The 23,927-nt window shown below is 45.3% G+C and overlaps 1 protein-coding gene across 2 annotated transcripts in view; it reads left to right on the forward strand.

The window, feature by feature from the left end:
- USP24 (ubiquitin specific peptidase 24) overlaps positions 1-23,927 on the forward strand; it is a 1,409,949-nt gene that overhangs the window by 923,081 nt on the left and 462,941 nt on the right. For both annotated transcript variants that reach the window (XM_069232604.1, XM_069232603.1), the window contains exon 48: positions 22,020-22,234. In XM_069232604.1, the coding sequence (XP_069088705.1) occupies positions 22,020-22,234 (215 nt within the window). The remainder of the gene's footprint in view (positions 1-22,019; positions 22,235-23,927) is intronic.

Raw genomic sequence — 23,927 nt, forward strand, 5'->3', positions numbered from 1 at the left:
ATAGATCTTGTTGGTTATCCTGTTGTGACCACCTGCAAGTAAAAGTGCATAGTGGTAACAACCCCAACCTGAACCTAATATAAAGTGCACGTGCTCGAGGGGATAAAATCAAGTCATATAATTTTCAAATTCATAGTGACATTTGACTGATATGAATCTATCTGTCAAACTGAGCGAAGACACCTCAGCTAACTTTCCTATTTATAAGTTTAACCAGTATGCATCCTTAACAACTTGTGCCGCATTTTTTGGGAGACAATGGGGGTCTGTCCAAAACAAGCCCAACCCCAGTTTGGTCAAACTATTTTCGACATGATGACACCATGGAATTTTTCTTGTTATGTGTGTACTCAGCAGGGCATTCAACCACGTTCTGTATGGGGTGAAAATATCCATTGACCAAAGCCGAATCCAATCCAATACAATATTGGTCTTAAGGCGACTATGTGGGCAATGGAATCTAAATTTAGGTCTGTCCCAATAGGCAAAGTGGGGGAGCTAGTCGGTATTTTTAGCAATACTTTTATGAATACATTTTCTGCAAGCTCTAGGTCCCTCAGGTTGCCATGCCACCCATAGCTCTGCTCCGTACAGAGCCCCCCCCGCTTGTACTTTATATATTTCTATGGCGGGGGAGATAGCGAATCTGGGAGATCTGTTAGCAAATCTCAAGATGCCCCCCGAATTCTGTTTCAATCTCTGTGCCTTTGATAAATGAGCCTGCCATTTGTGCGTGTCCTCTAGTCTAACTCCCAAATAATCAAAATCAGTGACTCTCTAATGCTTCCCCATCCAATAAAATCGTCCTCCTTATTTTATGTATTTTATTACCAAAGATCATGTATTTGGTTTTTAAGGTATTAACTTCAAGGCCATGGTCCTTGCAAAAGCACATAAACTTCACGAGTAAATTGGCAAGACCGGGGGCAGTTTGGGATAGTAACAAAGTATCATCTGCAAATAACAGACACGGAATCTTTGCCCTGCTTAGTTTTGGTGCATTGTTATCACAGTCCAGTAAGTAAGGGATACATGTGTTGATGAACATTAAAAAAAAAAGTGTGGGAGCCAGCACACATCCCTGCCTCACCCCTCTTTTAATCGGAATCTCTCATGTTACCTCCCCATTTAAACCCCATCGAATTTTCGCAAAAACTCACAGTATATATACTTTTGATTAAGTTTAGTAGGGGACTCGGGAAGCCGGCTCTGTCCAGTACCTCCCACAGTTTGCAGCGCGGGACCAGATCAAACGCAGATTTGAGATCCAAGAAGGCCACAAAAAGATTCCCTGCATCCAGGTCTACAGTCTTCCATTTGATCGTGAGAAACCTAAATATCTGGTCAATTACTGATTTTCTGTCTAAAGCCTGCTTGGAGGTCACTGAGGACTTGTGTCTCTTCCAGCCATTCCTTAACCCTTATCAGAACCTGATGATAAAATATTTTTTTAAGATTATCCAGGACGCTAATTGGTCTATAATTCAAAGTTCCCTCCTTACCTGTGTGAAGTACCTTGCATTTTATGTACTTACCTCAAATCTTGAATCTTGTGGTTCTAAAATAAATTAAGAAAATATATTTTTCTATACAAAACTTATTGGCCTGGAGTTAAGTCTTTGAGTGTGTGTTCCTCATTTATTGCCTGTGTGTGTACAACAAATGCTTAACACTACCCTCTGATATGCCTACTGCTCGACCACACTACCACAAAATGGAGCATTTGTATTATCTAATTTTTCCACTATGAACCTTTAAGGAGAACCCTTGGACTCTGTGCACACTATCTCTCCCTTTGAGATAGCATATGCAGAGCCAACTTCCTACACCTAGCGAATCACGAAGGCAGTTGTACCCAAAGGTGGCACTGGTCTCTTCTGCGAACCAGGAGAACCTTTGTTCGATCTATTCACCACTGCCGAGAACATGCATTGTCAGCATTTCTGCACATTAGAATTCCCAAAGTGTCTATCTTTCTGAGATGCGTTTTGCCTAGGGTGGGACTCTGGCTCCTGTATGCCTTCCCACCAGACTGCCTTGAAAGCAACTCATGTCAGAATGTAGAATTGGTGCCTCTACAGGCTCCATGTCATTTCCGGAGCAGAACAGTGTCATTGCGCTTTGAAGCTCTAATGACGTTTCCGGATCCAGTCTGACGCTTGGGGAATATTGAAAAGTTGTGGAATCTGCTGTTAGAGCCTGTACCGGAAAAAGATTTCCGAATGTAAGGAACTTTTTTTACTATAGCAGTGTTTTTAAATTAATGGGAAATGAGTAGTGGGATCAATTTGTCTTTAGTAGGAGCTCTGAACATTACAACATACCAGCTGTACAGAGCGAGTTCAGGAATTAATGATGGAGCTTTTTGTGAAGATAGCAGATCTGTCTTCTGAATGATGGATTAGCAAGACCTAGATCTGTTCTCATCAGGATATGTCAACACTGTTGCTGAGTAACATTCCTCATATAGGACTCATTGGGAAGTGTTTTCGGTCTGTAATACTTGTTAGGCCTACACTACATGGTTTCACCAAACACACTAGTTTAAAGAGTGATAATAAAGATCTTTCTCTGTGACTGGCTTTCCTGCATCCATAAGTGGTGGTACAAGCCAAATAAAGGCACTACTTCTGTAAGGTAACTTTGGGTACTTTTTTCCCCATGTCTTTTGATACAGATCAAGAGCAATGACTCTGAGATTTGTTGGATCTTCACTGAATTCCAAAACGTTTTGTTTGTAGCATGTGTAGTTGTAAATACACATTGTCTGCATATTCCTGTCATCTAGTGTTGAGGTCGGACGTTGCAAGTTTTTGTTCGAAGATGTCTTTTCAAGTCACGAGATTCTCCATAACTCCTTCCATAGTTAACAATGTACAGGGAGTGCAGAATTATTAGGCAAATGAGTATTTTGACCACATCATCCTCTTTATGCATGTTGTCTTACTCCAAGCTGTATAGGCTCGAAAGCCTACTACCAATTAAGCATATTAGGTGATGTGCATCTCTGTAATGAGAAGGGGTGTGGTCTAATGACATCAACACCCTATATCAGGTGTGCATAATTATTAGGCAACTTCCTTTCCTTTGGCAAAATGGGTCAAAAGAAGGACTTGACAGGCTCAGAAAAGTCAAAAATAGTGAGATATCTTGCAGAGGGATGCAGCACTCTTAAAATTGCAAAGCTTCTGAAGCGTGATCATCGAACAATCAAGCGTTTCATTCAAAATAGTCAACAGGGTCGCAAGAAGCGTGTGGAAAAACCAAGGCGCAAATTAACTGCCCATGAACTGAGAAAAGTCAAGCGTGCAGCTGCCACGAGGCCACTTGCCACCAGTTTGGCCATATTTCAGAGCTGCAACATCACTGGAGTGCCCAAAAGCACAAGGTGTGCAATACTCAGAGACATGGCCAAGGTAAGAAAGGCTGAAAGACGACCACCACTGAACAAGACACACAAGCTGAAACGTCAAGACTGGGCCAAGAAATATCTCAAGACTGATTTTCCTAAGGTTTTATGGACTGATGAAATGAGAGTGAGTCTTGATGGGCCAGATGGATGGGCCCGTGGCTGGATTGGTAAAGGGCAGAGAGCTCCAGTCCGACTCAGACGCCAGCAAGGTGGAGGTGGAGTACTGGTTTGGGCTGGTATCATCAAAGATGAGCTTGTGGGGCCTTTTCGGGTTGAGGATGGAGTCAAGCTCAACTCCCAGTCCTACTGCCAGTTCCTGGAAGACACCTTCTTCAAGCAGTGGTACAGGAAGAAGTCTGCATCCTTCAAGAAAAACATGATTTTCATGCAGGACAATGCTCCATCACACGCGTCCAAGTACTCCACAGCGTGGCTGGCAAGAAAGGGTATAAAAGAAGGAAATCTAATGACATGGCCTCCTTGTTCACCTGATCTGAACCCCATTGAGAACCTGTGGTCCATCATCAAATGTGAGATTTACAAGGAGGGGAAACAGTACACCTCTCTGAACAGTGTCTGGGAGGCTGTGGTTGCTGCTGCACGCAATGTTGATGGTGAACAGATCAAAACACTGACAGAATCCATGGATGGCAGGCTTTTGAGTGTCCTTGCAAAGAAAGGTGGCTATATTGGTCACTGATTTGTTTTTGTTTTGTTTTTGAATGTCAGAAATGTATATTTGTGAATGTTGAGATGTTATATTGGTTTCACTGGTAATAATAAATAATTGAAATGGGTATATATTTTTTTTTGTTAAGTTGCCTAATAATTATGCACAGTAATAGTCACCTACACACACAGATATCCCCCTAACATAGCTAAAACTAAAAACAAACTAAAAACTACTTCCCAAAATTTCAGCTTCGATATTAATGATTTTTTTGGGTTCATTGAGAACATGGTTGTTGTTCAATAATAAAATTAATCCTCAAAAATACAACTTGCCTAATAATTCTGCACTCCCTGTACATTTGTACCTATTCCATTGTTATATAGATAGATAGTTTTTCGGCACCATTAAGTTCAGACTTGTACCAAGGTGGCTCCAGGACTCGACATGCTCCACGTTCTCTGCTTTGGGCCCAAGTGGTCAGATCCTTCATTCCTGTTGTCATAAGATACTCTGTTAATACCTGTAGTTTTTTTTTCCCCCTCTGACTTGATATGCTTGTTAGACCATCAAAGAAGACCTTGTCCCCCAACCTTCAGGCGCCAGTGCCCCTTCGAGGTACTTTGCTATCTTACTCATCAGTTCTGGAGAGTGAAAAGTCATACAAGATGTTCAGACACCCTTCAAGAAATGCTGCCTTGCCAAGTGCCCATGAACTGACCTTCATAGGGTCTGTAACTTGTTTCTCTTCGTGGACCACAATAACATTGAGTTAGTCTTCTGCCTGGCCTTTCGGTGCAAGAAATGCTGGAGATACCATAGACACAGTCACTGGGCACACTTCAGGATGTAGCAGCAGCTGATAATGACATACCAGATCTTTGGTGAAGTGGATCTGTTTTCTGCTGGTAAAGAGGAAAACTTTGGAATATTCAGGGCACCTCCACATCATCCAAGGCCAGAGGTCAGCAGAGGTACCTCCAAGCTGGTTGAAGAGGAAAATGAAGATGCGCCATCCACCTCCATGGCCACGCACAGTAAACGCTGAGAACCACAAATATGGTTGAATTCAAATTACACAATACAACCTCATAAGAGATTGCATGCCAAAGCACAGCACCACCCCCTCGGGGGTCTGGCATCAAGCCCTGTGCACAACATAACATAACATATGTATTTGTAAAGCGCACGTTCACCTGTAGGCCTCTTGCCGTTGAATAACAGATGTTTATTGTTACCCAACTCAGTGGTACTCATCTTATCGATCCCAGAATTTTGGATGAAAGGCTGAGTGGACCCGCCAGGATTTGAACCTGTGACCATGAGGTCAAACACAGGCCCCTACAGTGGATGCATTAGTCCACTAAGCCACCAGACCCGGCTGGACAAGACACTGCCACATGCAGGTCCGTCGCTGTCTTCGGGCTCCAGTCGACCTCAAAGAAAGGCCGAAACGGGATTCAAAAGAGAGTCTCCACCCCTATAGGACTTCCAGTCCAATGAGAAATCCAAACATGATCAGATGCATTCAAACTGTATGTGTTAGAAACTTTCTGTGTAAGTGGTCCATTGGACACTGATTTAGATTTTTTTTTTTTTTTTTTTACTTTGTTGTTCTTTAGTGGTGGACTAAACACCTAGCCCTGACAATGCTAGTGTTTAGCGTAACACATGGCTTATACAACAAAGAAACAAAGTTGGCAACTCAAGTATTCTACCCCTCACCATTTTTAAATTAATTGAATTTGTATACCATTTCGTGCTCACTGGTAGAATCTGAGGGTGCTACAGTGTCAGTCAAGTATATGCAGATGCCCCTTGCTGCCTCCTGGGGATAATGGCTTCTTATATCTCCACGCTACCCCTGCACCCCTCCATCCCACAACCCACCCCCTCCCTCTACCCCCTCACCCCACATCACCACATTCTCTTTGGCTGGTGTGCATTTCCTCAGCATGACTGTTTAGATACAGTGGTCGCCCCAACAACAGACTCCAAATCAAATACCTGGAACGTCTTGCTAGTAAGCCCACCCACAAAGCCTTCTTTCATGATGTTCAAGACAAAGTAGCACCAGAGAAAACCGACAACATGACTGTCATGTACTATCTACAGGCACAGGGAAGGACTCATTCACCACACCTTTCAGCGGTGGGACAGAATATTTGGCATTGGGTGATTCACCATCACATACACCTCTTAGTGGAGTACTTGCCACAGGAGTAGACAACAACTTGCAGACCAGCTAAGCAATATGCATCAACAAGTCCACGATTGTGAACTCCACCCACAATTCCTACTCCTGTACTTCCAGCACTGATGTTTCCACAGGTAGACCTGTTTTCTAATCACTAAAATGCACAATGCCAAGCTTCACCTCCAGGTTACCACAGTCCATGGGCAATGCTTTATGAATGAACTGGTCAGGGATATTTGTCTATGCTTTTCCTCCTCTCCCACTCCTTCTATACGTTATAAGGATGTTCTGGCAAACCTCTCTCACCCTCATCCTGGTGGCATCCACGTGGGCTGACCTCCATGGTTCTCAACACCTCCCTTCCCAACAGGCTGACCCTTTTCACTCACAATCACGGTAGGATTAGATGTTAAGACTCCAGATCACTGCAAGTGGCAATCTAGCACCTGAGGTCTTAGAATTTGGTTACTTAATCCTGCCCCAAGAATTTGTGAATGTAGTAAAAGAAGCCCACGTGGCTACATCTGGGCTTGCTATGCCTCAAAGTGAAAAAGATCGTCCACTATTCCAATTATATGCAGGTGGAGCCCCTCAAACATGATGTCCGAGATAGTCTTTTTTCTGCTCCAGCCCAAAATATTTGAGTACAGGATATACTTCCACACAGTTACGCCTAGAGGCTGTCGCATATTTGCAGATCTGATAGAGACTTCTAGTTGCAGATTCCTTGCCATTGAATTTCTCCTGGGCATCAGCTTGATCCAGAGAGTTTTCTGAGCAGCATCCCTGCGCACCGATAGGTGGCATTGAAAAGCTCCATGTCCAGTCTGCATTGTCCTATATAGGAACCACAACGTCGTATCCGGATATGACGTTAGGGGGTCCTATATAGGTGGCATGCTGATTTCAGTTCTTTTCTTTCTCGCTTTTACCTCACCAGCTAGCGCTGATCCGAAGAGAGCTGTCCCTCATTCACTTTTTGGCTGACTTTTTTTTGGGGGGGGAGGGGGAAGAGAACTTTTGTCAAATATTTTTTGAGTTTTTGAATGGGCATTGTACAGCGTCAACTCTGACACCGCCAGGAGCCTTGCATTCTATGTCGGATCTTGAGCCCCTTTCCTATGGGCTAGGTAATGGTGAAGAATAGGATGGGTTGCTGGACCCTTTAGAATACCAGCTCCGAGACCCTGTGGACTGGCGTACAGACTTTGGTGAGTCCAGCAGACTGGATGCTTCTTCTGATACTGGTATGCTTTCTCCTCCTACCATGGCTACATAGGAGGGGGCTCCCTACTCAATGGCTGTGAGAAGAGCAGCTGAGGTCTTGGATCTTGAGTTGCTTTCGTGGCAGTCAGGACTTACCTCCTGACAGAGGTGTTACAGTCTGGGGTTTCCTCCTTTGAACCCATTTTCCCCTTTAATGAAGCCCTTATGGATGTCCTTCTGGGAACCTGGTCCAAACCCAGCACAGTTGTTCCTCTGAGTGGTGCAATCGCACGCTGCCATCACTCCGTTTCGGGGACCAAAGTTTTGTGATACAACACCTCACCTAAGAGCTTGGTCAGCCAAGCCTCCACTTCCCAGGGCACGTTCCTTTTGGCACCCCCTGGTAGGGAATCCGAAAGATTGGATACACTTGGGAAGAAGATTTTTTTCTTCCTCCAGCCTAGCATCGCAGTCCATGAATGGCAACTGCATTATTGATTGGCACTCTGGGTATATTGGCAGCATTTTGTGTTTTTTCACTTCTCAATTTTGACTACTTGGGACGCACTTTCTTATTGTTTCTCGTTTCGTGTGAGGACATGCACGCTGGTGTCATGACTATTTTTGATCACATTTAATTTGTTTACTTGCGTTTATTTCCCTATTCTTAATCCAAGGTGTCACCCTTTTTTGTTAATCTTCATTACATGATATCTTTGAGGTATTTTGTTGTATGTTATGGACTACAAGCTTGTATAATGGTGGCCTTCTGTCTATTTCTATGTGTTAACTACATGTCAAACAAAATCACAATTTGTGGCAGCTGTTTTATCACAAAAGTCACGGGGACAAGGGTTGAATTGTATAATGGGATGAGTTCATTTTATAATTACAGTTATCGTTTACATTTCTTACAGCCCTGATGAAGTCTTTGAGAGTATTTATCTCATAGGTTGAAGCACATGTTGGCTGTTGTTGCATCATGCATATTGTTTCCAAGGACAGCTTATGTTGCCCTGACGGACTTCTTATTTCAAGATTAAACTGAATTTTTGCTCACGAATCCCGGTCCGATTTATATTTGATGACTTTGAACTAAAACATCAAGCTCTGACACAAAACATACATGAAGGATGGAGCTTTGATTCATGAGTGCCCTGACATCTGTGTTTCGCGGTCCATGAACACCGTACGCCTTTTGGGCCATTATTCCCACAAGCTGTTGGATACGGTTGTGCAAGTGCTGCCACTGGTCCCGGAAGAGGCCAGAGCTGCACTCAGGCAGTTGCAGATGGGAGAGACACAGCAAAGTTCACTATCTGTTGTGGACTGTAAACGACCGATTCACTAGACAAGAGTGGTTTTGTCGACAGTGGCCCTGAGGTGCCACACCTGGTCGAGGTAGTCTGGCTTTTCGGGGTATGTCCAGTCTACGTTGGTGGAGATGGCCTTTGATGTCTTTGGAGACCAAGCAGACTAGGCACTCAAGTGCTTCAAGGATTCCTGTGCTATTGCCAGGATGCTTATTTTCATATTCCTGTTCTGCCTGTCTATAGATGTTACTTCAGGTTCACAGTAGGCCACACACACTTTTAGTTCACCCTGCTCTCCTTCGGCTTTACCAGCGCCCCTCGGGTGTTCACCAAGGTGATGGCAGTGATCGCGGCTCATCTATGCAGATCAGGGGCTTAACTCTTCCTCTATCTCGACGACTGCCTGTTAAAAGCGGGCTTGCCCCAGGCTGTCGTCTTCCAGGTTGGCGAGCCTCCTGCATTTGCTGGGATTCACTACAAACCTGCCGAAGTCACACCTTACTCCCTCTCAGACACTCCCTTTCATTGGAGCTGTTCTGGACACAGTGCAGTTTTGTGCTTCTCCTGAGCAGTGAGTTCAGTATATTCAGGCAATGATACCAATGTTTAAGCCTCTAGCCTGGATATCAGTGAGAATGACTCTGAGGCTGTTGGGCCCCATGGCCTCCCACACCCTGCTTGTGACACATGCCATATGGCATATGCAGGCTATGCTGTGGAACCTGAAGTTCTGCATCAGGGGACTCTCTCTGACAATGTCCACATATCGGAGGGAACTGCGCAAGATCTGCAGTTGTGGTTAACAAACTGTGATTGGGTCACAGGCAGATCCCTTTCTATTCTCCAACCAGATCTGACAGTAGTGGCAGATGTGTTACTTCTGGGATGGGACGGCCATCTGGGAGAGGTGGAGATCTGAGGCCTCTGGTCCCCGTCTGACTCCAGACTCCACATCAACCTGTTCGACCTCCATACAATACGGTTATCATTGAAGGCATTTCTTCCCTCTGTCAAGGGGAAGATGGTGCAGATGTTCATGGAAAACACCACTGTCATGTGGTACTGCAACAAGCATGGCAGGGGTGTCACTCCTGGGATGGGGCAGCCATCTGGCATAGGTAGAGATCAGAGGCATCCGTTGTCTTGCGGATTACGGACTCCACATCAACCTGTTGGAGCTCCGTGCAATCCGACTGGCATTGAGTACAGTTCAGGTGTTTACGGACAACCCCACCGCAATGTGGTACTGCAAAAGCAGGGCGGGGAAGGGTTATGGTCCCTTTGTCAAGAGGCTCTGCACCTCCTGATGTGGATGGGACAGCAGGACATATGCCTGGTAGTTCAACATCTGATGGGCTCTCTGAATGCCTAAGCAGACTAACTCAACTGAAAATGTCTACCGGATCATGAATGGTATCTCCATCAGGCAGTGGCGCAAGGTCTCGTTCAGCAGCAGGGAGAGCATTGGTTAGATGTGTTCACCTCCGCATATTACTCTGTCTACAGTTTTGCACATTGGTGTTTTCAAGGTGGTAATCGCTCAGAGACGCTTTTTGTCTTGAGTGGAACTCAGGCCTCCTGTACGCCTTTCTGCCTATACTACTTCTGCCCAGAGTTATCAAGAATGACCGGACTCAAGTAATCTTTGTCATTCTGGACTGGGCAAAGAGAGTCTGGTATCCCAAGCTTTTGAGCATGTCCATCGATCCTCCGATTCGCCTGCCCCTCCAGGAAGATCTTCTGCGCAGGGGAGGGTTCTGCACCCGAACCTGTACACAGTTCGCCTTCTTGCATGGAGATTGTGCAGCTGCAGTTGTCAGTTTTTGACCTTCTGCCCGTTGTCTGTAATGTTATAATGGCAGCCAGGTGTTCCTCCACCAAAATGGTATACGCCTGTGGTGGAAGAAATTAGTGCCATGGTTTACAGACAAGTCTGTTAATCCCCTTACTGCCCCTCTCTCTGTGGTGCTGTTGTTAATACTTTCTCTGGCCTAGCAAGGCTCTGCTATGGGCACTCTCGAAGGTAAGGATTCTACAACTAGAAGTCACTATCAGATGATCAAGTTATTTACCTGTGGTGTAATGCCTTATCAGGCAGAGACATACTCTAATTGCAGATTCCTTTCTCACCCTCCTATCCTCCTCGCTCTGCAAACTGATTTCTAGGAACGGGACTCCCCTTTTAGGGCCTTAGTTTTGACACACCAGCAATCAGTGTTCTTAATTGCTCTGTGCTTCTGGCATGGAAAGTCATGAAAAACTGAAGTCAGCACGATGTGGGGCACCTATATATGACCTGTGACGTCCATCAGGCACAGATGATGCCGACGCAGAACGATCAACGATACCCAATGGTGCACAGGGGAAAATTCTCCAGATCAAGCTGATGCCAGAGGAAATTCAAAGGTAAGGAATCTGCAACTAGCATATGTCTCTACCAGGTAAAGTATTACCGAAGGTAACTAACATGTTCAATAGGGAGCATTCTTCATTTTTCAGGATTCCAGTCATTAAAGCGATCATAGAATGCCTTAAGATCGTTATTCCCCCCAGAGTTCTGCTTGGCCCTGTCTGGAATCGTAGCATTGTTCTTAGAAGACACATGGGCCGCACATGAGAGCCACTGCTCTCTTGCTCTTTACAATTCCTATCTTGGACGGTAGCCTTCCTAATGGCTATTAAATCACTGATACGTATCAGTGAGCCTCCAAACTCTCATTTTACAAGAACCCTTAATTCAAGTTCATGCAGATAGGGTTGTTCTGAGGAACTGTATCCTCCCTTCCCTCCTCAGCCAAACAAAAGGCCATTTCGCACATTAGATGTAAAAGAACTCTGGTGTACTAGATTGACAAAACCAAATCCTTTTGTAAAACTCAACAACTTTTTATCGCATTTGATAAACCTCATAAAGGACACTCAGTGTCCAAAGCAGACACAGTAGCTGGAGGGATTGTCAAATGCATTCATACTTGCTTCCTGAAAGCCAAAATAATCCTCCCTGTTATCTTATGAACACACTTTACTCCGAGGACTAGAGTTTCAATGGCTTTTAAAAAAAATATATATATTTCCACAGCTGACATCTGCTAAGCCGCAACGTGGTTGACTCCATCTACCTTTACAAAAAATGTCTTCATGTATATGCTAGTTTGCCAAACAGTTTTAAGTATTCCCGATATCTGCATCATCCACTCCATAGCCACTGCTTTGGGGAGAACTGCTGTACAGTCTATCCAGAACATGTGTATCAACAGGCACACATGCTGTGAATGGAAAACATTACTTACCCTATGAGATCAGTGTAGAATCACACATTTCCACCCACCTCTCTGGGAGTCTTGCTGCAGATCTCTTCTTTGTTCATTCTGTCACTTTCACACACTATTCATATGGTTTCCGTATTCTCAGAACCCACAACCCCATACTGACACTCAAATGCTTTGTGAAAACCAGTTTAACAATGGAGTCTGTGCCCATGCACATTGGCAACTAAGGGAGGAGTCACAGAGTATCTTGTGACTTGAAAAGACCTCTTCGAACAAAAATAACTTGCAGCATCTGAGCCCATCACAAGATGGTAGGGGTATGAAGAGCATGTGACTCTAAAACTTTACACACTATGAACAGATGCTGGCAGGTAAAGTAGCATTTTCCTTCTCAGTGACAATGAGTTAGTAATGTCTTCGCTGAAGACTACAGGTTTCAGACTGTGCTGCACTTGTAGGAAGCAGATGTTGGTCACAGGCCTGCATGATATCCGTTCTTGGTGTTTTGGATCCAAGCATAATTCTAAGTCCTGTGACAAATGTTCCTAGATGTATCTGAAGGCAATAGAGAGCACAAGGTGTAAAATTATATACTGCCAAACACACAAATCAAGACCAACCATACTCCAAGTCGTGGGCCGCTTCTCACTCCAAAAGTTGGTCTGGGTCCTTCTATTGTCCTGGGTAAGGCAAAGACGCTGTTCAAGGATCAACATAAGAAATCCAAATAGATGTCCTCTCCCTGTCATTCCTACTGTATGGACAGACTGCCAGTTGGCATTCACTTGAAAGGCCTGACAAAATAATTCTGGACTTCCTAGCTGATATACTCCTTCAATGAGGCAGTACTGCAGGCTGGAACATCTTTGGGCCTCATGGGTCTGTCAGGGCCTCCTTTGGAACTTCCGCCAGAGGGTCCTTCTGAGGTGGCAACTTACCCTGTTAGCCCTCTGCTTGCTCTCACTGGTGCCTGGCAGCACTTTCACTCACTTACCAGACTCCACGCCGAATACAGCTGAGTATGGCCCTGGCTCGGGTGGATCTCAATCACTTTCTTGCAACAAGAGTCCTACAAAAAAGGCAGTGATACTGTGCCTCTGCCTTGGTGCAAATATTTTCAACACCTCACCTGACAAGATTTATAAAATGTTATACATGAAAAGGAGATGATAGTTAGTTGCCCCCTACTATACTGATGATGGACTGTACAGGGAGTGCAGAATTATTAGGCAAATGAGTATTTTGACCACATCATCCTCTTTATGCATGTTGTCTTACTCCAAGCTGTATAGGCTCGAAAGCCTACTACCAATTAAGCATATTAGGTGATGTGCATCTCTGTAATGAGAAGGGGTGTGGTCTAATGACATCAACACCCTATATCAGGTGTGCATAATTATTAGGCAACTTCCTTTCCTTTGGCAAAATGGGTCAAAAGAAGGACTTGACAGGCTCAGAAAAGTAAAAAATAGTGAGATATCTTGCAGAGGGATGCAGCACTCTTAAAATTGCAAAGCTTCTGAAGCGTGATCATCGAACAATCAAGCGTTTCATTCAAAATAATCAACAGGGTCGCAAGAAGCGTGTGGAAAAACCAAGGCGCAAAATAACTGCCCATGAACTGAGAAAAGTCAAGCGTGCAGCTGCCACGATGCCACTTGCCACCAGTTTGGCCATATTTCAGAGCTGCAACATCACTGGAGTGCCCAAAAGCACAAGGTGTGCAATACTCAGAGACATGGCCAAGGTAAGAAAGGCTGAAAGACGACCACCACTGAACAAGACACACAAGCTGAAACGTCAAGACTGGGCCAAGAAATATCTCAAGACTGATTTTTCTAAGGTTTTATGGACTGATGAAATGAGAGTGAGTCTTGATGGGCCAGATGGATGGGCCCGTGGCTGGATTGGTAAAGGGCAGAGAGCTCCAGTCCGACTCAGACGCCAGCAAGGTGGAGGTGGAGTACTGGTTTGGGCTGGTATCATCAAAGATGAGCTTGTGGGGCCTTTTCGGGTTGAGGATGGAGTCAAGCTCAACTCCCAGTCCTACTGCCAGTTCCTGGAAGACACCTTCTTCAAGCAGTGGTACAGGAAGAAGTCTGCATCCTTCAAGAAAAACATGATTTTCATGCAGGACAATGCTCCATCACACGCGTCCAAGTACTCCACAGCGTGGCTGGCAAGAAAGGGTATAAAAGAAGGAAATCTAATGACATGGCCTCCTTGTTCACCTGATCTGAACCCCATTGAGAACCTGTGGTCCATCATCAAATGTGAGATTTACAAGGAGGGAAAACAGTACACCTCTCTGAACAGTGTCTGGGAGGCTGTGGTTGCTGCTGAACGCAATGTTGATGGTGAACAGATCAAAAAACTGACAGCATCCATGGATGGCAGGCTTTTGAGTGTCCTTGCAAAGAAAGGTGGCTATATTGGTCACTGATTTGTTTTTGTTTTGTTTTTGAATGTCAGAAATGTATATTTGTGAATGTTGAGATGTTATATTGGTTTCACTGGTAATAATAAATAATTGAAATGGGTATATATATTTTTTTTGTTAAGTTGCCTAATAATTATGCACAGTAATAGTCACCTGCACACACAGATATCCCCCTAACATAGCTAAAACTAAAAACAAACTAAAAACTGCTTCCAAAAATATTCAGCTTTGATATTAATGAGTTTTTTGGGTTCATTGAGAACATGGTTGTTGTTCAATAATAAAATTAATCCTCAAAAATACAACTTGCCTAATAATTCTGCACTCCCTGTATTTAGAATTCCAGAATGCTAGTGTTTTGATATTTCACTGTGGAAGGATTTGGGCCCCACACTGAGGAAGTGCCCCATTTAGTCACGTTCCAGGCAGCAGAGGTGTTTAATCTGCAGTTGCCAACTATTCTTACTGAAATTTTGCAATCTGGTTGCTAGGCGCAATAGGAAAGACAATTCCCAGATGCTGACTCCTGCCCATGTCTTAAATTCTATGGCTGGATTGTGTCCTTGCAGGAATTGTACTTTCATATACTTGCCCTATAGTCCCACAGGTGCTTTCTCAGCTTCTTTTCAGGAGAAGTAACACTTTCATTTATCTGACCTGCCCTTCAGCCTCCCCTCAGCCCTCTTCCACCAGTTAACAAAGGTGATTTCAGTGTTTATTCCTTATTTATGTGCATGCTTTTTGAGCCTATGGTCTGCTGTTCTTTGAGGCTGCTTACCTTTAAGACTGTCTTGTTTAGATTAGTTATCCGTACTGTATCAGTGAACTGCAAGTACGCTGTCAGTACATCAATGTATCAGCCTATATCCAGACTTGCTGGTGCTTCGGTTCGGTCATAATTTCTGCCAAATTTCCGAATGAGGCTGACCATTACATTACTGGCTTTTTTCACTCTGCCACAACCTTATACAAAGGAGGAGAGGCTTTACCAACTTTTTGTAGGGTTCTGGAAAAGGTAGCACAGAAACCCCCTTTATCCAAATGAATCATTCTTAGCATAAGAAAGCAGACTCCTCACTGCTCCTCCCCGTACTGAGCCATGGTTTACTGTTATAATCTTCATAGTAAGTTTCCAAATCTAGGTTTTCCACTGCACCTTGTCAGCCTCGCTCTCACCATGGTCATTCCTGTTATGGGGCCAAATGTGCCTCAGGGCAAGGGATGGCATCTCCCAAATCTGGGGGAAGCCAGGGTTGCATATCAAAGGGTGGCAGAGGCTGTGAACCCTCCAGCCTAGATATGCTTATTTACTAGCCATCCTGCTTGAGGTGCTTCCTCTGGAGCAGACATTGTTTCTAGTGCTAAGATGGAGCCAGCACTCTGTATCGTTGCACTGAGCTATTGAAAAGATTCTGGATTCAGTCGGACACCTTGAAACATCAGAAAGATAGTTACCAAAGGTATGTAACCATTTAATTCGGTTTCAGTAACCTCAGCTCATTGTGTTAGAGAGCTGCAGGATTTGAGTGTACATCTACATTCCACATGCTTGTTTGCAGATCATTCTTACTATGTACACAGGATACTTTTCTACCTAAGGTGAAGTCACTGTTCCATTTTGGACGGTCCAGCACCTTGCCCACTTTTTGTCAGACACTCTAGCCTACCAAGTAGGAATAACAGTTGCTTAGGCTAGACTCCAGGGGTTTGGTAAGCTACTGTATCACCTGCATGAAAGAAGATCAGGCCTGACAGCCAACTATTTGTCCGGTACAGGAAAAACAAGAAGTGCATAACTGTTCCAAAGAGGACACTTTCACTGTGCATAAAGATCTGCTGTGCACTGATAAACATTTACCAGAGGGAATCCAGGCCCATTCCACCAGGGCAAAGTCTTCCTTTGCAGCCATGGCTTGGACTCTATCAGTGATAGACATATGTAAGGCAACGATATGAGCTTTTCTCCACACCTTTACAAACCACTATTCTTTGGATTCAGAGGTGAAGGGGATGGTCACTGTAGGATGGCGACTCTGGATGGTGCACTAAAATGAAGTACACCATGCAGAATCCCCAAAGGTTTGCAGAGGCGGAAATAGATAGGTCTAATGGTCTATGTTGATAGTGTGGGCGAGCAGTTAGGCTTATCAAGGAGCCGTGTTAAGCATTTGCACTCACAGAGGCAATAAATGAGAGACACACTCAAATCTGAGACCAAATTAGAAAAATAGCATTTGCTTTTATATATGCTTTGAACCAAAGAACTTCATTATAAGGTAAGCAGTTTCTAAATTAAAAATACTTTTCAGTTTCAAAAATTGACACTTTGTGCAATTTTCAGAGTCTTCAATGTTAACCTGTGGGAGGAAAACAAGAATGCAGTTTTGCAGGTAAGTACTTGACTTACAAATCAAGTCTTTGGGGTGTGTGGTCAACACCAGACAAGGTTCAAATCAGTACCAATAGTGCACCCGCAGAGGCACATGGGCGGCTGGGTGCAGTTGTCAAATTCGGATGCAGGTGCCTAATGTTAACCAAAGGAGAGGGGGGGTTGAATGACGATGCGCTGCTCACAGGTGAATAAGGTGGTGTCAGAAGTTGGTCTCCTGGGGTTGATGTAAGCACCGGGTGGGGGGCACATGGCAGCACCAAAGTTACAGCCTCAGCAGCAGCTGGTTGCACAGGGCCAACACAGCATTGGGCGCCTGGTGTTAAGCAATGGAGAAAGGTGGTAACCGAATATGTGCTGCTCACAGGTGAGTAAAGCGTGGTCCAAGGTAAATCTTCTGGAGTTGAGGTAAGTACAAGGGGGGGGGGGGGGGCACAAGGCAGCGTGGCCGGGTGCAGAGTGCCAGCATAGCGTTGGGCGCCCAGTGTAAGTCAATAGGGGAGACAGCTTACCGGGCAAGTTGAGGTCACAGGGAGTCTTTGGGTTGAGGCTGCAGGCTTTGAGACAGAGTCCGGCAGGGGTCAGCCCACAGTGGACTTGGACTCAGAATCACTGGGGAACCTTCACAGGACCCGTGGGTGTCAGGTGCAAAGGTGGGTGCGGAGGAGGTTTCACGGTTCCTCAGGGCTGAGTTCTTTTTCTTTTTAAGTTGGTTGTTTCTTGAACAGGTCAGCTGTTCTCTGGAGATCTTGGTCTTCATCGAAGGCCTTTGTTCTGAACCTCGCGAGCGCTGGCTCTCGCCTCAGGGGCCAGAACACTGTCTAAGGTGGATGCACTGGTTTGCACCAGTCAATGATCACGCTAGGTTTTGGTAGGTTTTCAAGGGACACCTCTAAAGTGCCAATTGTGTGCACATATTAATAAATGCATCACTGGATTCAGTGAGAGTTTATTAATAAGAGATGTTTGATACCAAACATCCATATCTTCAGTGAAGCCATCCTGTAGCTGGGGAACTCGTAATGACCAGTGTCCAACATGTACTTAAAATGGCTTCACTGGTCACTTGCTATGTCTGAGAATCAACAAAGGCATAACAGGGACATAGCTGCTCATGCAGCTGTGTCCACACATGTAATATAATGCACCCTACCTTAGAGCTGGCCTGCCAGAGGTGTGGCTTACATATTTTGCATGTAGTGTTAGGGGACATGACACACAGGTTGTGGGCTGTGTCATGTTTTAATTTTATCTCTGCATCACAACATGCAGTCTGCAATGGTAGCACTGTATGCAGTTGGTGAGAGGGACCTTGAGGGTGGCACAATCTGTGCTGCTGCCCTCAGGGGCCTTCTCTAATGCCTCATGCCCTAGTGTAGGAGGCTGGCCTGGCTTGTAGTGGGTACCAAGGGGTACTTACACTCTGTACCAGGTCCAGTTATCCCTTATTAGTGTAGAAGAGGTGTTTCTAGCAGCTTAGGCTGATAGAAGGTAGCTATAGCAGAGCAGCTTAGGCTGAACTAGGAGACATGCAAAGCTCCCACTATACCACTGGTGTCATATGCACAACATCATAAGAAAACACAATACACAGATATACTAAAAATAAAGGTACTTTATTTTTATGACAATATGCCAAAAAGTATCACAGTGAGTACCCTCAGTATGAGGATGCCAAATATACACAAGATATATGTACACAATACCATAAATATGCAGTAATAGCAAAAGGAAGTAATGCAAGCAATGTAAAGTTACAGTAGATTGCAATAGGAGCACATAGGTATAGGGGCAACACAAACCATATACTCCAAAAGTGGAATGCGAACCACGAATGGACCCCAAACCTATGTGAGCTTGTAGAGGGTCGCTGGGACTGTAAGAAAACAGTGAGGGTTAGAAAAATAGCCCACTCCAAGACCCTGAAAAGTAGGTGTAAAGTGCACCTATATTCCCCAGAGAGCACAGAAGTCGTGATAAGGGAATTCTGCAAGGAAGACCAACACCAGCAATGCATCCAAAGTGGATTTCCGGACGAGAGTACCTGTGGAACAAGGGGACCAAGTCCAAGAGTCGCAACTAAGTCGAGAGTGGGCAGATGCCCAGGAAATGCCAGCTGAGGGTGCAAAGAAGCTGCCACCGGATGGTAGAAGCTGTGGATTCTGCAAGAACGAAGAGGGCTAGAAACTTCCCCTTTGGAGGATGGATGTCCCACGTCGTGAAGAAACTTGCAGAGGTGTTCCCACGGAGAAAGACAGCAAAAAAGCCTTGCTAGCTGCAAGGGTCGCGGTTAGGGTTTTTGGATGCTGCTGTGGCCCAGGAGGGACCAGGATGTCGCCACTTGGATGAGGAGACAGAGGGGGCGCCCAGCAAGTCAGAGAGCCCTCACAGAAGCAGGCAGCACCCGCAGAAGTACCGGAACAGGCACTTAGAAGAGGAGTGAACCGGAGCTCACCCGAAGACACAAAAGGGAGTCCCACGTCGCCGGAGGACAACTCAGGAGGTTGTGCACTGCAGGTTAGAGTGTCGGGACCCAGGCTTGGCTGTGCACAAAGGAAATCCTGGAAGAGTGCACAGGAGCCAGAGCAGCTGCAAACCACGCTGTACCCAGCAATGCAGTCTAGCGTGGGGAGGCAAGGACTTACCTCCACCAAACTTGGACTGAAGAGTCACTGGACTGTGGGAGTCACTTGGACAGAGTTGCTGAGTTCCAGGGACCACGCTCGTCGTGCTGAGAGGGGACCCAGAGGACTGGTGATGCAGTCTTTTGTTGCCTGCGGTTGCAGGGGGAAGATTCCGTCGACCCACTGGAGATTTCTTCAGAGCTCCTAGTGCAGAGAGGAGGCAGGCTACCCCCAGAGTATGCACCACCAGGACAACAGTCGAGAAGGCGGCAGGATCAGCGATACAAGGTTGCAGTAGTCGTCTTTGCTACTTTGTTGCGGTTTTGCAGGCCTCCTGAGCAGTCAGCGGTCGATCCTTTGGCAGAAGGTGAAGAGAGAGATGCAGAGGAACTCTGATGAGCTCTTGCATTCGTTATCTAAAGAATTCCCCAAAGCAGAGACCCTGAATAGCCAGAAAAGGAGGTTTGGCTACCTAGGAAGGAGGATAGGCTAGCAACACAGGGAAGAGCCTATCAGGAGGAGTCTCTGACGTCACCTGCTGGCACTGGCCACTCAGAGCAGTCCAGTGTGCCAGCAGCACCTCTGTTTCCAAGATGGCAGAGGTCTGGAGCACACTGGAGGAGCTCTGGCCACCTCCCCTGGGAGGTGCAGGTCAGGGGAGTGGTCACTCCCCTTTCCTTTGTCCAGTTTCGCGCCAGAGCAGGGCTGGAGGGTCCCTGAACCGGTGTAGACTGGCTTATGCAGAGATGGGCACCATCTGTGCCCATCAAAGCATTTCCAGAGGCTGGGGGAGGCTACTCCTCCCCAGCCCTGACACCTTTTTCCAAAGGGAGAGGGTGTAACACCCTCTCTCTGAGGAAGTCCTTTGTTCTGCCTTCCTGGGCCAAGCCTGGCTGGACCCCAGGAGGGCAGAAACCTGTCTGAGGGGTTGGCAGCAGCAGCAGCTGCAGTGAAACCCCGGGAAAGGTAGTTTGGCAGTACCCGGGTCTGTGCTAGAGACTCGGGGGATCATGGAATTGTCTCCCCAATGCCAGAATGGCATTGGGGTGACAATTCCATGATCTTAGACATGTTACATGGCCATGTTCGGAGTTACCATTGTGACGCTATACATAGGTAGTGACCTATGTATAGTGCACGCGTGTAATGTGGCATTGGGGTGACAATTCCATGATCTTAGACATGTTACATGGCCATGTTCGGAGTTACCATTGTGACGCTATACATAGGTAGTGACCTATGTATAGTGCACGCGTGTAATGTTGTCCCGCACTCACAAAGTCCGGGGAATTTGCCCTGAACAATGTGGGGGCACCTTGGCTAGTGCCAGGGTGCCCACACACTAAGTAACTTAGCACCCAACCTTTACCAGGTAAAGGTTAGACATATAGGTGTCTTATAAGTTACTTAAGTGCAGTGGTAAATGGCTGTGAAATAACGTAGACGTTATTTAGCTCAGGCTGCAGTGGCAGGCCTGTGTAAGAATTGTCAGAGCTCCCTATGGGTGGCAAAAGAAATGCTGCAGCCCATAGGGATCTCCTGGAACCCCAATACCCTGGGTACCTCAGTACCATATACTAGGGAATTATAAGGGTGTTCCAGTATGCCAATGTGAATTGGTAAAATTGGTCACTAGCCTGTTAGTGACAATGTAAAAAGCAGAGAGAACATAACCACTGGGGTTCTGGTTAGCAGAGCCTCAGTGAGACAGTTAGTCATCACACAGGGAACACATACAGGGCACACTTATGAGCACTGGGGCCCTGGCTGGCAGGGTCCCAGTGACACATACACTAAAACAAACATATATACAGTGAAATATGGGGGTAACATGCCAGGCAAGATGGTACTTTTCTACACCTAGGTACCAAGGGTACCATTCACTAGGGACTTGCAGTGGCAACTAAAGGGTTTGCCAACTGGAAAAACAACTAAAGGGTTTGCCAACTGGAAAAACAACTATGCAGTTTAGGGAGAAAGATCTGGCACTGGGGACCTGTTTAGCAGGTACCCAGAGTACATTCAGTCACAATTGCACAAGAAACCAGGCAAAAAGAGTGTTTTTTTTTTGGGGGGGGGGGGGGTAATCCATGTCAAAAAATGTACTTTCCTTCATAGAGATAAAGGAAGGTTAGGGATAATTGAAAAGGGAAGCTGAGTGGGGGTTAGGCATGAGTTATAATGTCATACATTCCTAATATTATACGTTGTGTGTTTGGAAGATAAAACCTCCAGGTTCATATTATAGTCTGGGACAGAATTTGCCATTTGGAGGAAGAAAATGAGAATGTGTTTAGCTCATGAAAGTGTGCTGCAAATTATGGTTTATTTTGCATTTTAATCTGTGAACATAAATGTGAGATTCACTTCTCCTTCCATGTGCATTTCATTCTGGTGTACTATGTCCTAATTTAGTTAAAATGAATAGCTAATGACAATAAGATATAAAACCACCACAATAATAATCTTAATACGATTATTGTCTTTGCTTTGTTATAGTTCCCATGGATGCTAAATATGGAGCCTTACACAGTATTAGGGATGGCCCGCCAAGATTCATCATCTGAAGCTACTGACAGTGGAAAAAATACAGATGCTGGTGGATCCCCGCGTAAAAAAGTTGCACCAACAGAAAATTATGAGCTTGTTGGAGTAATTGTGCACAGTGGCCAGGCACATGCAGGCCATTATTACTCCTTTATTAAAGAAAGAAGGTAATCATATATCAGTTATGTCTTATGGGATGTCTTAGACTTGTATGATCAGATTATTGCATTTAAATTTCAGTATAATACACAGTGTTGTATTCCTCACAACTAATTCTCTGATATGAAAACAAAGTCTAATATATGTAATGCTAGACCTGACAGGTAGCACAGAACTGCTGTTTGTAGAAGTATTGTCAATCAGTTCATATTTATTTTCTTTCCATTTTTTATTATAACAACCTTGAAATGTTTACAGCAAATATTGTTTACAACAATTAGCACTTATTGTTAACTTGTGTGATGTTATATTAGCCTCTTCCCCTCCAATGGTGCTTGTCAACAAGCAGCTTGCCAGTGATTTACTTGGCATAATGACAGAATGTTAGTTTCAAGTTAATCGTGTCACTGGTGTTTCAGACCAGCACACATGCAAGTTCAGCTCTAATGCTAATTTAACAGACTGTTTGATTATCTTTAAGGTTTCCTTGGGTAATGTCTGTCCTAGAATTAGCACCAGAAGCCAAACCAGTACCAATGCCACTAGCATTGAGATGGTCCAGTACTGACGCTGAACTAATACTTTGCTGTGATGCTACAAAATCACAAAAGTGCAAGCAGTTGTTATGCACCCTTATTCTGACCTGGTGCCTATGCCATGTCCTTCACATTGGCAGAGTGTCAATAATCTTTTTGACTTAGACTTTGTTCATATGCCAGAGCAAGTGACATCCCAGGATGTGGAACGTGGTAGTGATAGGGAAGGCTGTCACCCCCCCCCTTGCTACACAGATGATCCTACTACATGGGTTTGTAAGGTGTCAATGGGCTTGACACCTCGCCTGAGGTAGGGTTTCACTCTTTATGGGGGCTAACAGCAGGAAAAGGGGCTAATTTCCAACAGTGGTCCAGATGACAACTGAGAAACTGAATGTTCGGTGGCATGTGTAGCTGCAGATACACATGCTGTGCATAGTCCGCCGTCTGGTGTTGGGTCGGAGTGTTACAAGTTGTTTTTCTTCGAAGAAGTCTTTTCGAGTCACGAGACCGAGGGACTCCTCCTACTTTGGTTCCATTGCGCATGGGCGTCGACTCCATGTTAGATTGTTTTTTTTCCGCCATCGGGTTCGGACGTGTTCCTTTTCGCTCCGTGTTTCGGGTCGGAAAGTTAGTCCGAATCAACGGAAAATTCGTCGGTATTGTTTCGTTCGGTATCGGGTTAGATTGGAATCGACATCGAATCTTGAAAAGCTCTGGTAGCCCTTCGGGGTAATTTCGATCCCCCGTCGGGGCCTGGTCGGCCCGACCGCGTGCAACATCGAGACAGATGGAACGGACCCTGTTCCGATTCTGTCCTAAATGCCACAGTAAATATCCCTATACAGACCAACATTTGGTCTGTAACTTGTGCCTGTCACCCGAGCACAAAGAAGAAACGTGTGAGGCCTGTTGAGCGTTTCGGTCGAGAAAAACGCTCCGAGACCGAAGAGCCAGAAGGTTGCAGATGGCGTCCACGCCGACAGGACAACAACGGTTCGAGGAAGAGGGAGAAGAAGAAACATTCTCCATCCACGAATCCGATTCCGAAGAATTCGACGTCGAAGAAACCGTGAGTAAGACGTCGAAACAAGCATCACACAGAAAAACAGACAAAGCCCATTGGACGCCACTGCCGACAGGCCATGGCTCAACCCATAAAGTA

The sequence above is a fragment of the Pleurodeles waltl genome, chromosome 4_2 (assembly GCF_031143425.1).
Source record: "Pleurodeles waltl isolate 20211129_DDA chromosome 4_2, aPleWal1.hap1.20221129, whole genome shotgun sequence".
Taxonomy (NCBI): domain Eukaryota; kingdom Metazoa; phylum Chordata; class Amphibia; order Caudata; family Salamandridae; genus Pleurodeles; species Pleurodeles waltl.